Source organism: Anarhichas minor, unplaced genomic scaffold (assembly GCF_050575085.1).
Source record: "Anarhichas minor isolate MPS153535 unplaced genomic scaffold, ASM5057508v1 ptg000042l, whole genome shotgun sequence".
NCBI classification, from domain to species: domain Eukaryota; kingdom Metazoa; phylum Chordata; class Actinopteri; order Perciformes; family Anarhichadidae; genus Anarhichas; species Anarhichas minor.
Window position 1 is genome coordinate 5,677,697 of NW_027466488.1, and position 16,843 is coordinate 5,694,539.

Sequence of the window (16,843 nt, forward strand, 5' to 3'; positions counted from 1 at the left end):
ACCATCAGTATGAGTATGTATGATAGTGTGTGCAAATGTACTATGTGAATATAGTCTTTGGATGTCTATGGAAAACTAAAAAACAGTTAACTTTCTACTATGATTTTGAATACTTCAGTAAATATCATAACATACTAGCAGTGAAAGAATGCTGAGATAGTTTCAATGCAATGTGAATATGAATACAAATCTGTTATTTGTCTTATTTCATGGATGTGTGATCAGTGCAATACATTTCAGGCAAAAATAGACTTGATGAACATTCATACCAAGCACCAGGATTCACTTTGCTCGACTTCATCTTTTGCTGTCGGTAGACATGAACTCATTGTATAAAACAACTTCAGCTCTAATGCATGGACAGCTAACAACTCACAACAGGTTTCAGAGGGAATGACAGGTGGAACTTACTTCTGCAGATGGGTCTGTGGTCACTCCAAGCAGCCAGTGTGTCAGTGACGCGTTGACAGGTGATACTTTTAGATCCTTGTAGTACATAGCTGTCATCGCAACTGAACTGGACGCTGGATCCAATCCTATTTAAGGGGGCACAGCAGTAACAACACTTGTCAATAAAGTAATAACAGTATCGTTGATTCTAGTGCTCAACTGCTTCATAACGGTGATGTTGTGGTAATGCAGAGACCTCTTACATTGCTGGTTATATCTTAAGAGAACTGGTAGGCAAGGTAATTGCAGACATTATGTATGAATGATGGCCATGATATTAATGAGACAGTGGCTTTTAGAAGCCAACCGTTCCCACAGATTGTCCAATTAGGACCTATACTTCCTCTCTTTCTGTAAGACCCTTTATTTCTTTTCCAGTGAAGCCTTTTTCTTGTTGTCTGCTTTCCTTTGCTCTCTTCTCCTTTCTTTTCTCCACTCCTCCCGCCTCCTCTCTCATCATTTGTTCTCATCATTCTTGTTTTCTCATTCCCTCCAACACCCCGCTGTCTAACCAGTGAGAGGGACATTCAGCCATTTGAGTGGATGTCTGCATGGTATCTTGTCTTTAAAGCTTAATGTCTCCTCCCCGCTGATGCACACCACAGTCTAACACCTGGCCAAACATTCGCTACATAGGGTTCTGGTTGTTCAGTGGCTCCACCCTGTTGTTTAACACTGTAGAGTCGTACTGCCTGGCCAAATCTCTCTTTCTGTGCCTTTGTCACAGAGAGTTGGGTCATTCACTTTACAGCTTCTGCTACCTCGGCGCTGCTGATGACACTGAAAATACCTCTCATCCAGCCGCTCACTGTGAAATTTACAATTACATGAAAGAAAACTTTGTTGTTATTGCTATTTCCTTGAAAAGGACTAAAACCTTCATCACAGCTGTGTATGTGGTTGTCTGTGAATCAAAGCTGCCGTGACACACTAAGTGACTGCCATCTCGCATGTCTTGAGTTCTCTTTGCAGGTTTGCTCTCTTTCCATTTCTCCTGTTTTACCTCATTGCACCACAATTCTGTTCCAGCTCCTGCTTCTCATTGCTTAATGATGATTAGATACAAACCTGTAACACACGGCAAACACATCCATGCCCACATGCATGCACACTTACACGTATACTCACTCACAGATAAACACACAAGCATACACACACACACACACACACACACACACACACAGAGGTAATGACCTTTCACTAACTCAGACAGCTCCGCTAATAGTCCTACCGAGTTTGTGCAGTCAAACTTGCTAATGGTACAGAAGAGCACCAGGAGCTGGAGATTAAAAGATGATTATCGTTTAAAAGTTGTTTGGACTGAAAATAGTCCCAGAAATAGGTAAAAAAAAAGAGGGATGCCTGTCTTGATTCCCTCATAATCGCCAAAGAAACTTAAGAGCAATTTAGCTGCCACTGATGCTAAGAGGATGAGTCATGGGGAGAAGTGATCATTATAGTTGCTCACTCCTGATTAAATAAAATGATGTGTCTTCCTTTCTTCAGATAAGACGGCAGACACTATGGAGTGAATAATTTAAAGATCTCTGTGACCACCAAGTCCTTGTCTTAGCCAAGATCCTACTTCCGAAACATTCCTTCACATTCTCTGTGTACACCCCCTATATGAGTAAGGACCCTTGTAAACCTGGAAGGTGATTAGTAAAGTACATTGATAAATATGTATGGTTAACCGTGTGCCTCTGTACAGAAGAGCAACTAATGATGATAAAAATGCAGAAACAAGGACACCCGGAGAACAACGCAAAAGAGGCTAAACATATGATGGCTAATGTCAGACCGGCTGTTCTGGACAGACAGTTACAGGTGAAGGTGTTCTAAAAGAAAAACCGCATTACCTGCAGGTGGTTTTGTCTTTTTTTAGTGTTTGTTTTTGTATATCTGTATTTGCAGGTGGAAACTGTAGCAGCTAGTAATTTGCTTTCCTATAAGTGAAACAGGTTGGCGGAGTCTGACGAGCACTGCACAGCTTCCCCCTTGAGGAGGATCTAGAAGACTGCGAATGTGAATATGTGAGTTTTTCAAGTTTATTACAAGCCAGTAAAACAAGCTGATTCACATCTAAAAAGCCTGAGCTGTAACAACAGGTCCCCAACAGACAGAAATTATTCATGATGATACACGAACACTTCAGCAGGAAAATGATGGGGAACTTTTTTGAGAAAGTTTCATGCTTATTGGACCATTTCTGGGACCAGAAGAGGGGCAGAGTGGCATTCACTCTCAGTGTGGGAGTTAAAGGACCCATGATTGAAGGAGAAAGAGGAGACAACGCAACACAACAGGGTATCTGAAGATCTAAACTAAGCTTTAGCATACCTGTGTGTCTCCCATCCAGTCTAAGACGCTGTGACGGTCCCCTACTGCACCCATTGTCCATCATATATGTTGCACAGACAAGTTTTTTGTAAAGCCACAGCAGGGTGGGAGGGGGACCAACTCTACTTTCGTAAACTTAGTTGTACTGTGTTTTTGTAGTAAACTCTGTTCAGCCAGCAGCAAGGCGCAATATTTTTAGTTAACAGTTGATCAGTCAAAAATAATAGTCCACCAGGAGTTCTTCCGATCCTTCCGATTATCAAATATACTATGTTGGCAAGTATGGAGCCAATTCCAGGTCAATAGTTTTGATTATTTGAAGAAAAAAAAATGTAACCTGAAAGTTCAAGTTGTGGTCTTGAACATTGAAAAATACAGCAATGTATTCAAAATAACAATAAGTGAATGAAAAGTTTGGGTTGAATATAATTTTGATTCAGTTCTGGAATTGTTTTGAATAAAATATTTATTTTCCCCCATTTATTTCAAATGATCAAAACTATTGGCCTGGATTTGGCTCCATAGGGAAGAAGCGAGCTGTTTTGACTTTTAAAAATGAACCACGCACAACATAAACGAAGCACAAAATACACATAAATGGAGCAAGTATTCCTCTGCTCCCATGTCATGCAAATGATTTTTGAATTGTGCCAGGTCTGCATAGTCATCTATTGTAGGAAGAAGACTTTTGAGTTAGATAATTTATGCAGTCTGGTTTCTACATGTCTGACACACATATGATAATAATCTATGTGCCCGGTCGAAAGATCAACAACATCCAAGGCACTCGTGCGTGTTTTTAATATACTTGATTTGACTTGATATGATAAACTTGCATTTGGAGTGACTGAGAGCATTTGAGTCTGGAATAAAGGGAACTTACTGGAAGGTTGAGCCCATCCTCTTGCCATTTTCTGGAACCCCAGGATCTGGACATACATCACCAGCAAGACCGCTTTGACTCGCTGAAAAAAAGGAAACATACATGGTAGGTAGGGGTGTAACAGTACACGTATTTGTATTGAACCATATTGAAATAATACTATTGCATTCATGCAAAAGCTTAAATTAAATTAAATTAATTGAAATGTTGTGAACTGTTACACCCCTGATGGTAGGTAGTGTCGTTTTGAGGTTATGTATGTGCATTTTATTGACTTGAAGGTGAATTATAAAACTTGTTCTCATAACGATTTTTACAGTAAGATGAAAGTGAGCTGGGACACAAATCCTCATTGTTATTGTGACCACAAGCATCTGAGTATTTTTTAATATGTGATGACAGTCAAGTGTTAAAGCGCAGCTAGGATAACTCCAAACCGTGAGAAATATCCCCAACTGTTGTTGAGAGTTCATAAAATGAGGCATGCAGTCAGCCTTTGAATATTAATATAGATCTATTCTCAGTTGACAGGAACATGTTTGAGAAAAACTCAGGCCTCAATGTGAAAACAAGGCCTCTCCCTCTTCTGTTTATTTTTCCACCTGGTAGATGTAATCATAATAGAAGAGATATAACGATTTCAGTTTTTCACCAAAGAGCAGCAATACCCATATTATGATAAGTACTTTATCAGTCTATAGAGATCATCCAACACAAAATAGACACGTCTCAAATGTCTCCGGCCCGCTACAGATTTTCTACAAGTTGTATTTGAACTAGATAAAATACAGATAAAGAAAATCATCAGAAAGATGCTATAATCACATACAAATTCCATACATCCAGATTTTACACAGTAATTTGAAAAAAAGTAAAAGATGTAAAGGAATACAATTTAGAAAATGTGTCGAATAACATAGCCAGTGAGCAAAAAGCTCACTGATGCATGAGATGTCACAGCAACATGATTAGAAAGCGAGCTAATGAACTTTATAGCAGAAGGGCTAATGTTAATGCATTGATAATTAGAATTAAGATAAAATATCTGCCTAAATGATGAAAGTTGTCAATTCCTAAACTAAAAAGAATAAAACACAAAAATGTTTCCATTCACCATATCGATAAAGATATTTTTGCATGTAACGTTACTTCATAAAGTATCATGAAAGGCTGTTCAGGTGATGTTAAATATTGAGCAAACCTAGCGTGTCATGAGCAATCAAACCAAAGGACCAGGGTTTGAGTTAGCTAACTTTACAGTACTAACATTACCTGTTAGCTAAGATAAGTAGTGAAGAGATAAAACTCTTTTTCTCTCCACTAAATAAATCAACTTACATTTGTTTAGTGTTTCTTTAGCTTATGTTTCAGTCATTCTTCATAATGTTTTGTTTTTTCACCACAAAGTAACTAAGTACTTTATGCATGTCTTATACTTGCGCTGTCATTTTCAAGATGCTGTACTTGTCTTTCTATTATATTTAGCATTTCCATTTAAACGCTTACATACTTAAACAGATAAATGCTATTTTTCTACTTCATTTTAATTATGTTGTTCTCCAGCTTGACCAGCCACAACAATGAAATACTGCTTACAGGTTAATACATCAGTAATAATAATCCAAAGATATAATAATATCGATGATAATAATATAAAAATGTAATGACAGGAGCCATTCTGCCTCCATAATGATAACTTTTTAAATGATGATACTCAAATGCATTGCCCATAATACTATACTTTTAATTAAAATATTGAATAGAGTACTTAAACTTTGAACTGGGTATTTTTACATTGTCACATTTCCGTTTCTACTTTAAAGAACAGTGTGTAGCATTTAGTGGGATTCATTGGCAGACATGAAATATAATATTAAGTAATCATGTTTTATTTTGTGTATAATCAGTTGATAATAATTATTGTGTTTTCGTTACCTTAGAATGAGACATTTACATCTAAATATGTAGCGGGTCCTCATCATGAGCCGTGTTTCTACGGTGACCTAGAATGGACAAACCAAACACTGGCTCCAGAGAGGGCCACTCGCATTTTCACTTTGTAGCTCTCCTACACGCTTGGCACACCATAGCACTTTCGGTTTGTTGCAAGATGCCGCCAAACCCTACACACTTTAACGAAAGGTTCTGAATATCTCCACCCCTTAAAAAGTGCATTAATATTGTATTTATAAGGTTTACCAGCATGTGTGGAAACTTGCTCTAGAATGAATTGTTTCAGGAATTGTGTCTCCCTTACAATTTGCCTGCTTCCATAATGAACTTTATCTTAGTTTTTAGAATATGTAAAATGTTGTGAACTACTCCTAGTTAAATCCAAACATGTAGTGTGCAATTACACAACGATTTAATAAGACCTCCTGGGGGAGAAATTGTCACAAAAAAAAACAGAAAATAATAAGAAAAAGAATATGGCAAAATAAATGTTGTGGTCGAAATTAAAAACATGTGCAGTAATTCGTTTTTCTCATCCATCTGCATGATCAGTTGTGTTCCTAAAAACAGCACAAATGCAAAACATGACAATTTTTGTCCAGCTCATATTTGGGATCTTTCATCGCTTTTAGACTTCGCTGTGGCTGGGAGCATCTGCTGCATGCCTAGAAACGTAATGTAAATGTAAATGAGACCAGACAACATGACAGAAACCAGTTTGAACCAGCTCTGTCTTAATGGAACTCTGTGGATGAATAATGGTGGTTAGCAAAAAAATAAAATATAAAGTGAAAGGAAGGAGAAAATGAATAAAATGGAAATGAGGAGAATGCTGAAAAGGGACTACAATAGCAAAAAGGGAAAGAACAGAGAATATCCTGGAGAGAGAGCTATATCTGAACTCATAGCATCTCTTTTTCTTTCTGTCCATCTCTACTAGTATCTTTCTCACTAGCCTCTCTCTTCCTGTCCTCCACATCTGCCTCTGTTCCCACTCAGTCCTTCTCTCTACTTTTGTAATCTCAGCTTGCTCACCCCGCATTTTACTCTCTAGTACACATTAGCTGCAATTTACAAAGGGGTGCTGAGTGTGGTGCATCCCAGCATAAAAGATGGATGAATGATTTGGTGTGTTTGTGTGATTTTTGCTGAGGGGTTGTGAGCGTATGGATGCTGTTTATGCATGTTTGCGTGAGATATGATGCAAACAGAACAAGCTGTCTTGTTGCTCTGCTGTGTTTTTTGATGTTCTGTCCAAAAATCAGCACACAAACACCCTATAAAAAGACACTTTCTCTGTTACACTCTCTCGTCCCTTTTCTCTCACTCATGTTCAAATGGCTTTCATTGGCATCAAATACAAAGGTTCATATTGCCGAAACAAATCCGGCTCATGCAAACAACATGAGATTGTTGTAGACAAATAGCTGCCAAATATCTGGCAATATTGATGGGCTTGTCAAAAATCCTCAAGCTGACTTAATCCCATATTTGCACTTAAAAGACCATTCAACGCCTAAACACAAGCTTATGATGCATAATATAATTTCCATATCATCAAAGTGTCTTCAGCAAACCATTCATATCTAAAAGTCAACTTTTTAGGAATTTGGAAAAAGTGATTCATTTTCTCATTGATGTCAATATATGTTTGACATTTCTGATGTCTAGTAGACTCTTGGCGTCAGCCGCCCCCTCCTACAGACTGGGTTTAAACTCATTAAATGACTCGGTTCCTCCTGTCCTCAACCATTCACTATGCACTCACGCCTTAGAAAAAGTAACTGTCAGAAAAATATGAATTCCTTGGTACCAAACATAAAGACTATGTGGCTGCTGCAGTAGTGAGATGTATCTATATCTGTTCTTTACTTTAATATTTCATTTTGTTCAATTTTATACTACTTTTTTTTGACTCCACAACATTTATTTGACAAATAGTTACTTTGCAGATGAAGTTATTATGTACAATACCTATGTATAGTGCTGATCTGAGTATCATTTTGTAAAGTCTTGGGTCTCATTTTAGATTGCATGAAAAAATACATGTAGTTGCTCAGAGGGTGTGGTGCTAAATTACTATTTCTGTGTTTTCTCTCTTTTTTTTTTACCATTTTCAGTTTGTTCACTTGTTGATTTATTCATCGTTTTTCTGTTATTCGCTTATTACGTATGAATTTGATAAAATAAGCCCACTGACAAAACCGGTATTACAGTCTTATATGATGTTAGCTTTGTTTGTTTATTGTAACAAACTGTTGTTGACGTTCCCATGGGAAAGAGTTACAAACCACTGGCTCAGGGAATTGGAGAACAATGAAGAACCACTGGTTTAGAGGGCAAACTAAAGACGGATAAACACAAAAGACATTTGCATTGAGAATGCAAACCGTGTAGCACAAAAGATTAGTTATTATACCGACAGACAGATGAACCATTAAAAAAGAAACTGTGGTCAAACAGTCAATGACACAGGGTGCAAAGAGAAAGAGGGAGGCAGGAAGAGCGTGGGAGAGTATTTTGAGTGTGTGTGTGTGTGTGTGTGTGTGTGTGTGTGTGTGTGTGTGTGTGTGTGTGTGTGTGTGTGTGTGTGTGTGTGTGTGTGATCAGCTGACATCTGTTTCAGGTAAGAGTCTTTGAGATGCTCTTCAGATGCCGGCTGGATAAAGAGAGAAATGTGTGAAGTGCAGTTTGTTGATACGCTCTTATCCACTCAGCCCTCTCTCTCTTCTCCACGTTCTTGTGCTCACAGGTCAATCAAGCCGAGAGCTGAAGACTGCAGCCATCTTCCTACCATCATTTAGTTGAGCCCACAAGATTTATCCATATCAATACACTCGTTGTGATGCTGAGTCAAAGCCACGTGTAATGAAACACAGCATAAAATAATATTCGTACAGTCTGCATTACTGTGATGTTTTCCCAAATGTATTTATCTGTGGTACCATTGTGTGATTTCCTTGTTTCAAGTGGTCGCTTCGTTTTGATTTGAGTAATCTGCGGCCCACAACTACCTTGCATGACAATTCTGAAGAAAACACTGATTATAAATCACACTCTCACAATAATGATTCATTACAGTTCTAGGTCATTGTCTAGGGAGTAAAACGCCTTAATCACAATCTTTCTGTCTCTCTATAATTATGACACATCCTCAGCAGTAAGCTAATGTCGCCGCTGTGAGAGGACAACTGCACGATGGGCTGCTTTAATTTGAACCATTTTACATTTTCTACATATTTTACATTGGTGTATCCCTTGGATACCTAACCAGCTGTGTGACTGTCTGTCTGTGTGTCAATCTATTCATCTGTCTATCTGTTTTTCTGTCTGTCTGTATATCTATCTGTTTCTCTCTCTCTCTCTCTATCTCTCTCTCTCTCTCTCTCTCTCTCTCTGTCTGTATGCCTATCTATTTTCTTTTTCTGTATCTGTGTTTTTTTTCTGTCTCTATCTATCTGTCTATCTATCTATCTTCAGTATCACATGAGATTCTAATCAATAGTCAGTGTGAGAATTATTCATAAACACACCGTTCTCAAACTGATTGAAACGTATTCTCATGTGTGTCTGTCCATTTAGACTGTGCTTTACTGTAGGCTAGAGGCTGCAACAGACAGTCTTTTAGATTATGATTCATAAGCGCTCCATTCTCTAGACGGGTAAAACTCATTACCATCAGTCTCTGGTTCTTTGTAATGATTATATATTGCATAATTCTCTGCAATACAGCTATATTACTACTGGGGGTCATACAGTGTAAAGAAGTGTTGTTCAAAGACTGGATCGGGACCAAGATTGGACCTTGGCTATATTTTTTAATGTTTTAATGATCAGGTTCCCAGCCTGATGGACTAACTGAACTACATGATTGCGGTAACCTTACTGAGCCTTCGACCCAATATGAAAACCCACATTTACTCAGTTTTGGTCCGCACGATAAAAAGGCTATGCTTTAATAAGCATGGGTCCCATGGTGAGGAACTACATTTCTCATTTGGTGCAGGGCTTCAAAAGCTTTAGGGAGCCCTGGACAACACAGTTAATAGCCATTATCATCATTATTTGGCCCGACATTGCGATAACGGATAACAAAGCTCGTTTTCTACAGGGCAGTGATAATTTTACAAGTGGGACAGCTACTTCTGAGATTCTTTCAGCACATATGGAACATTGCTGATCGCTGTGGTTTTACTTAACACCGTGATAAAATCCACACAGGGTAATGTGCAACAAGATCTGACAAGTCATACGATTACGTAGCTGAGTTTTTGCAGACGAGCTTCATTGCTTACGGAGTTAGAGTTTAGCTTTTCAAATGAATGAAGACATCACATTTCCAAGGCTATACCATAATTATTTTCAATACATTTACATGTCAGCCTAAGAGAAACCTCCACAGACCCCCATGATAAGAGAGTTACTTCACAACAAGACGTTTTTGTAAGCTGGCCCTTCTCGTAACAAGCAAATGCAATAGCTTTGGACTCAGCAGTCTGACTTCAGGCAATTCTTTCACAGGAAAACACATTTGTGTGTGAATGTGTTTACGTATTTGTGCGTATCTATGTGTGCACGCTTAGTTTGTTTAAGCGTGAGTAAAAAGAAAGTGTGTGTGATGTCTGCACTCTTCACTGAACCCTACATCATTGATAAAAATAATAAACTGATTTACCACAGGAACTCCTCACATACGCATGCACACACTCAAATACACATGGAGCATACCAGTTTAATCTTAATTGCCACAACACATGGAGAAGCACACAAGCACACGCAATTTCTTCTTCACACTCACACACATAGTAATGTTAATTGCACCAGCACATGCTTGGCTGAGCGTGTAAATCAGCAGAATTATTGATGAGGGGTTTATTATGAAGCTAAACCCTAAGGAATGGATGAGGTATGAGCTTGGGCTTCCGTGACAATTAAAAGCCTCAGTCACATGATCCGGATACTGTTTTAAGGGCATCTGCAAGCTGCAGAGAGATATGTCTTTCATTTGTAGAAATATTCATCACATGTATTGTTCAATTGTTTAATTGCCCCATGGTCAACATATTGTTTAAGTTTATTTGGATTCCCATTAGCTGCAACTTAGGTGAAATGTGACTTATTAAATAACAAGTGATGGATTTGATTCGCTGTATAGTATCAGTAGCTGGCGAAGATGGTTCATGAGGTGGGAAGATATCACAAAGCTGAAACTGAGTAAATAAATGGCCAGAATTCCAAAATAAAACGCAAAATTGACACCTACTGTGCACATTAGTTGCCAGCATTAGAACAAACAAATGGAAAATCATCTTGAGACCTTGTCTGACAAAGCTTTGATTTAGTTTTTTTTGCCTTTGTCTTTGGTAGATTCTAACATAACAACAAAACTTCAGACAATTTTGTTCATATCAAAATATTGGTTTAATATGTGTGAAATCTGCCCATGGCATTTTTTTATCTTTGCTTCAGGAGCTCTGAGGACAATGTCAATCCTGTTCATCACTTCAGAAAGAAATATATTAATTAACTACCACCACAGTATATCGGTCTACCCATTTCAGCATTTTCCATTTTGTATTTAGATTGATGCTGTAATGTGAAACCAAAGTTCACAAGCACCAGTTCTGCTCTGACACTTATATCAGCTATAGGCTGCTAGCAACACGTGCTGAGGTCAGCGCGATAAGCAGATTGGGGTGCGAGACAAAGTACAAATGAAACAGCAGAGCTGGAAGATGCATCTGCAGGTTTCTGGTCAGCTTCAACAGCAGCGGTGTGTTGGCGTTGCTCCATTGTTGTGGAAACTAATAGTAACACTCCTCCTAATGCACACGTTTAACTTATTTGTTGTTTGTATTTAATCTGTTTTGTATTTGCAGCTTCATGGTTTAAGAGATGCTTTTCAGTTTTATAGCTTATTGTGAACTTTCGCCTTGTTGGAAAACATCTAAGAAGCCTACAACCACACAGTATTATTCGATCCATCCGCCCGTCAACTATTGCCTAACATATAATATAACTCTGTACACTGCATTTCACTACTGCCTAACAATATGTCTCAGAAGTGGGATGTCAACAATGTACCCATCAATGACTTTACCTAATGTAGACTACACTGTCAATTTACGAATCCTTGGCTACACCTCCAGCGGGGCAGATAAGATGTAGTGGGCACATTTCCCGCTTTGGCCATGAAGAATCCCAACACCAAAGCCCCAGACTCCACTTAAAGATTCAGAAAGTTAGAATATAAAAATGACGCTGCATTGAGCTTATTATAGACTGTAGCAGATTGTCATCATGACACCAGCACAGGGAGGTTCACTGTGTGTGACGAAGGAAAGCTTGAACAGGTCTTCAAACCGTCTTAACAACAACATAGAGGCTCATGAGTACGACTTGGTTTCAAACATGATGGTTGTACAAGGGGGCTGACACAACGAAAAGAATAACAAATAGTACATTCTGAATCAGTTCGCTCTTTTAGTATGTTTTACAGTAATTACTAAGAAGTAATCATCATTGTATAGTGTGTAAAATAACTAAATTGATAGAATACCCTGTCTGTATATATAATATTTTAGTATTTTAGTTCTTTAGTTATACTTAGTTACTGTGGATTTTGTACTTTTTGTACTTTTTTACTTAGTTGATATTCTTATACTTGTTGCTCTTGTTTTTTTTACTCTGTATCTTGAGTGCACTGTCCACTTTGCTGCTGTGATCCTGTGAATTTCCCCACTGTGGGACTAATAAAGGATAAAGGATTAAGGAAGTCAAAACTTCCCTGTTGTTACTGTAGTGTAAAAATACAATCTATTTGCAAATACTGGGTGTGTTTTTAGTATATTTACTTCTATAAATAGATTTTGCTTCTGTAAACACACATCAATGTCTATTTATAGAACTCATTTCATATGGACCTCTGACCCTTTGAAGGAAATATGAAAAAAAACGAAGAGTGCGGCACTAATTCTTGTCTCCTAGATGGAAACCCCAATGAAAAATACATGAAATTACTACTCTTGCCACATCAAACATGTATGCACGCTGTGTGTACATACAGAATATGTGTGTGTGTGTGTATGTTTGTGTGTGTGTGTGTGTGTGTGTGTGTGTGTGCGAGTTTCAACTTTGGTTAAAAAAGGTCTTTCTAAATTACAGTTACATTACCTGAAACACACACAAACAGCAGACAGTATTTTACTTACAGACAGCATTTTTGTGACTGGAGTCTTTACTGGGCATCATCTTCACCCCTCTGGACTTCAACTCTATTGCTTTTTTCACTGCAAAAAGAAGAGGAGATGGAGGTTAATAATTGAATTATAGATAATGATGTATTAAACTTAAATTACTGTACAAATTGAAATGCGTATTATTTTCAGCATTTGCCATTCAGTACACATCAGCTATGCAATTTCTCTGCGATTCAGTAAGTGCTTCACGCTCGCCCTCCAACAACAAACCTACAACAAATGCAACGGCGGCAGAAACTGAAAATTAGAACAGGGGAAAGGGAGAAGACATTAAAAGACACAGAGAAGAAGGGACAAGAGAGGAGAAAAAAGGGGAGAGAAGAGCAAAGCAGTGGAGCAGCTTTAAAATGGATTCCATCTATTTTATCTTAGCACCAGAGCAGAGGATAACAAAAGTCAGTGCTACAACCAAACTACATTCTACTGAGAAAGGCAAATCTCTCTCTCTCTCTCTCTCTCTCTCTCTCTCTCTCTCTCTCTCTCACACACACACACACACACACACACACACACACACACAAATATCACACACAGAAGAGACAGACAGAGAGTTACCAATAGCAAGAGCTAGGGACCAAAGACTGAGGAAGAAAGAAACAGCATAACATGAATAGTAAAAGAGATGGAGACAGACAGGAATTTAGACACGCAGCAAAATATACAAGTCTTGGATCACCATGTTTTACATTGGAAGCAGTCAATTAAATCTGAGCCGCCACATGGACACTAATATGCACCGTAATATGCTAATTAAGTAATACAACCAGTCAATCACATGACAGGAAAGGTCCAGAAAGTCAAGTCAGACTTCTGTCCCCGATAATTGCTATTCTAAAATATGCTGAAAGGAAAACTACCATGTATTCCCAATGCTATCTTGTTTGTGTTGTCATATGTGTGGATGAGTTGTAAATATGTGTGAGCATACCATACATGTATGCATAAAAGGCAGGCAGAGAGCAGGTAAGTAATACAACTTAAAGAGTGTGATATACCTTGGTATTGAGCACTGAATCCTTTTCTTCGATGGTTGCTATCTGAGGTGAAATGTATCCGGAGCCAGTTCTTACTTGATATCACCGGTGAGGGCAGGGTTGTACCAGTCAGCCTGGAGGTAAGCAAATCAGAAATAATCCATAAAAAACACAACAAAAAACAAACAGAACTAGTAGAAGAACGTAGCCAGAGGACAATAGAGATTAATCATCCCATTTATTAACTACTCTATCTAGAATGTGTCAGCCTTTCCAACTTAGAGTTTACTTGGACTGACTTTTTGCTCCTTAGCATTTATAACATACTTAATGAAATTCAGCAGATAGACAAGGCACATGGCAAAGAAAAGGTATGATGTAACAAAACTCAAGCTCTTGTTGTTGCAGATCCACAGTAGTCACCTTTTCTAGTGAAAAAGGGTATGTTCTATTGTGCATTATGTTAGTATTGTGCACCATATGTCATTTTCTACAATGCTGGTAAATATCACGCAAATAGAGAGACTATGTCCTCTTCCAGAGACGAATATTGTTTGTTATAACTTTCGGTTACAGTACGTGGTTCATGGATCTAGCATGTAAGACGAGCTTATACATTTCAATTTAAGGTAGAAAAACATCTCTAACAAAAATACAATTGTTAGAAGAAAGTGCTTCAACATGCTGCCATGTAATTGCAGATTAAAGCATAATAGATTGCAGCAACCACTGCTGTGAAATCCCCCAGCACAAAAAAAAAAATCAAAAATACACTACAGCATACAATGCAGAACACATAGAAGTGTGAATAACTCTATGATCTAAATTACTTCATCCGATTACCTGTGAATAAAAAAAAATCCTTTTATGAAGCAGAACTTTCCAAAGAGTTCAAAGTATGATGTTGATGTCACTTTGCATTGTCCTCCAAGGTGCAAAGGCTGGCTGTAATTCAAAGAGATTTTAGCTGAAAGGCAATTTGTTCCACTGGCTTGTAAAATGTGTACCAGGGAATGGAATGAGTGATATTTTCCCTTCCCATAATGATCGGCACTGACTAGAAGCAGAGCACTGTGCTTGCACTGGGTACGGTAGAACTCCCACTCCCTCCCAAGTGTATTTAACTGAAGGAATATTCAACAAATCTTTGCTTGGAAAGAAAAGTGAAAATGCACTATTGCACTATGCACTATGTCTGTTCACTGATTGATTGGAAAGCAACATAAAGACATATTGAAGACAACATAGTGAAGTATTAGAAAGTCGGCAAAGTTCACATCTTCAAAAACACTTTTAAATCATCACCACTGAGACAATGAGTTGGTTGCCTATGGTAAGTCTTACATCAGCTTTCGCTGCTCTCACATTTTGTTAGGAACGGCAACCACAGCAGTGGTAAAGAATGATTTTAAAATGTTGGGGAAATGGTGCACTGAGACAAAAAGGAAATGATGTAAGAGACTGCCTGGAAGCCAATGTTCTATCATCCTCCCTAGAGCAACGAGAGCCACTGTAACTGCCCTTCAATAATGCCGCAGGTATACTGAGTAGATAGAGAGAGGGAGGGAGGAAGAAACAAAATATGAGAAGCGGTAAAAACAATATGAAGAGTCCATGTTAAAGGACTTAATTGAGTGCTTATTATTGGAGACATTAAGTTCTGTCTCTGTGAATACAGTTAAATGAAAAAAAAGCAAACAATGAATATGAAGAATGTCCGATGAGGCAAAAGCACTGTCAATGTGTCGTACTGGAGACAAACTGTTTGGTATACACATCATACTGACTATAGTAGAGCAATATGTAGTCAACTAGCAGTCTTTATTAGTTAATGTGATTAAATAGTCATGCATGTAGTGTGACATTATGACATATGTGAGATAAGAGAATAAGCACCAGAAAAGTTGTGGGGATTTTTGAGGGCACCATAGTGCATAAATGTCGGTCCTAAATTAAATGGTGGACAGTGAATATAATGCACTATATACTATATTCAAAGTTCTGCACCTGACCCTGACGTATGAACTCAATGTATGGTGCGTGAGCAAAAGTGAGGTGCATCCCTACTCACACCAATTAAGTATTATATTATTAAGCTTTTTATTTAAGTAAGAATTCATTTTTCTTAAGTTTCAATGCACTTTCACCCTGGTTATGTTTGTAAATTAGTGTTTTTTTCTCATCCTCTATACTTCAGCGGGATTAAGGGAAAAGGTCTCAGACAATAAATAAGGTTCATATGGTGAAACAGCTTCATTGGCTTTTCTGCTTTGCCTGAAGTCAGTCCACATTTGAATAACAGTTGGGAGGAAAACTGAATACATTTCAATGAAAAAGCGGAAATCAATGAAAGAGAACTTCAAGACGTTAGTGATTTTTTATATTGAAGTTATGTAAAAATGACAATGAATGACAACTACAGGGGGAGAATCAATATTCGATCAGCTTACATACATTATCAGAATAATATATATTGTATACATGACAATGAATTCATGTTTAAGGGACACAAGTTGGCAGTAATAAGCAGCTTGTTGGAAACGTATCTATTTTAATGCTTGTCAGATGGGCACGACTCATCTAATAATATCAATGAACAGTAAAGACCGTTTACAACGAACCAGTGTTTAAAAGGACAATAAAATAGGGAAGTCTAAAAAGTAGAGAGAGAAACAGATAAAAAATGAGAGGTATGCTGCATCTCTTCAATTATTCATGAGGACTGGCCAGCTGTCTGACATTGGAATGAGGGAGAGACAAGAGGTCAGGGAGGAGGAGGAGGAGAGAGGGATGAGACATGAGACTGAACTGAAAGGGAAGAAAGAAGGACAAAATGAGAAGAGGGGAAAGTGATAAACGTTTCAAAGAAGAAAGCCTAAGTTACTGAAAATAATATACATGAAGGGTAACAGAGGAGAGAAGACAGGTTGGACAGTAACCAGTGAAGCAGGTTATTGGACGAAAAGCAGAAATGTGAGACTAAC

The 16,843-nt window shown here is 38.0% G+C and overlaps 1 protein-coding gene across 1 annotated transcript in view; it reads right to left on the reverse strand.

Moving 5' to 3' along the window:
- LOC142970066 (CUB and sushi domain-containing protein 1-like) overlaps window positions 1-16,843 on the reverse strand; it is a 362,809-nt gene that overhangs the window by 153,308 nt on the left and 192,658 nt on the right. Inside the window, exons 6-9 of the mRNA XM_076110217.1 lie at window positions 13,881-13,993; window positions 12,838-12,915; window positions 3,674-3,755; window positions 412-536 (exon numbers count right to left, since the gene is read on the reverse strand). Coding sequence (XP_075966332.1) covers window positions 412-536; window positions 3,674-3,755; window positions 12,838-12,915; window positions 13,881-13,993 — 398 coding nt within the window. The remainder of the gene's footprint in view (window positions 1-411; window positions 537-3,673; window positions 3,756-12,837; window positions 12,916-13,880; window positions 13,994-16,843) is intronic.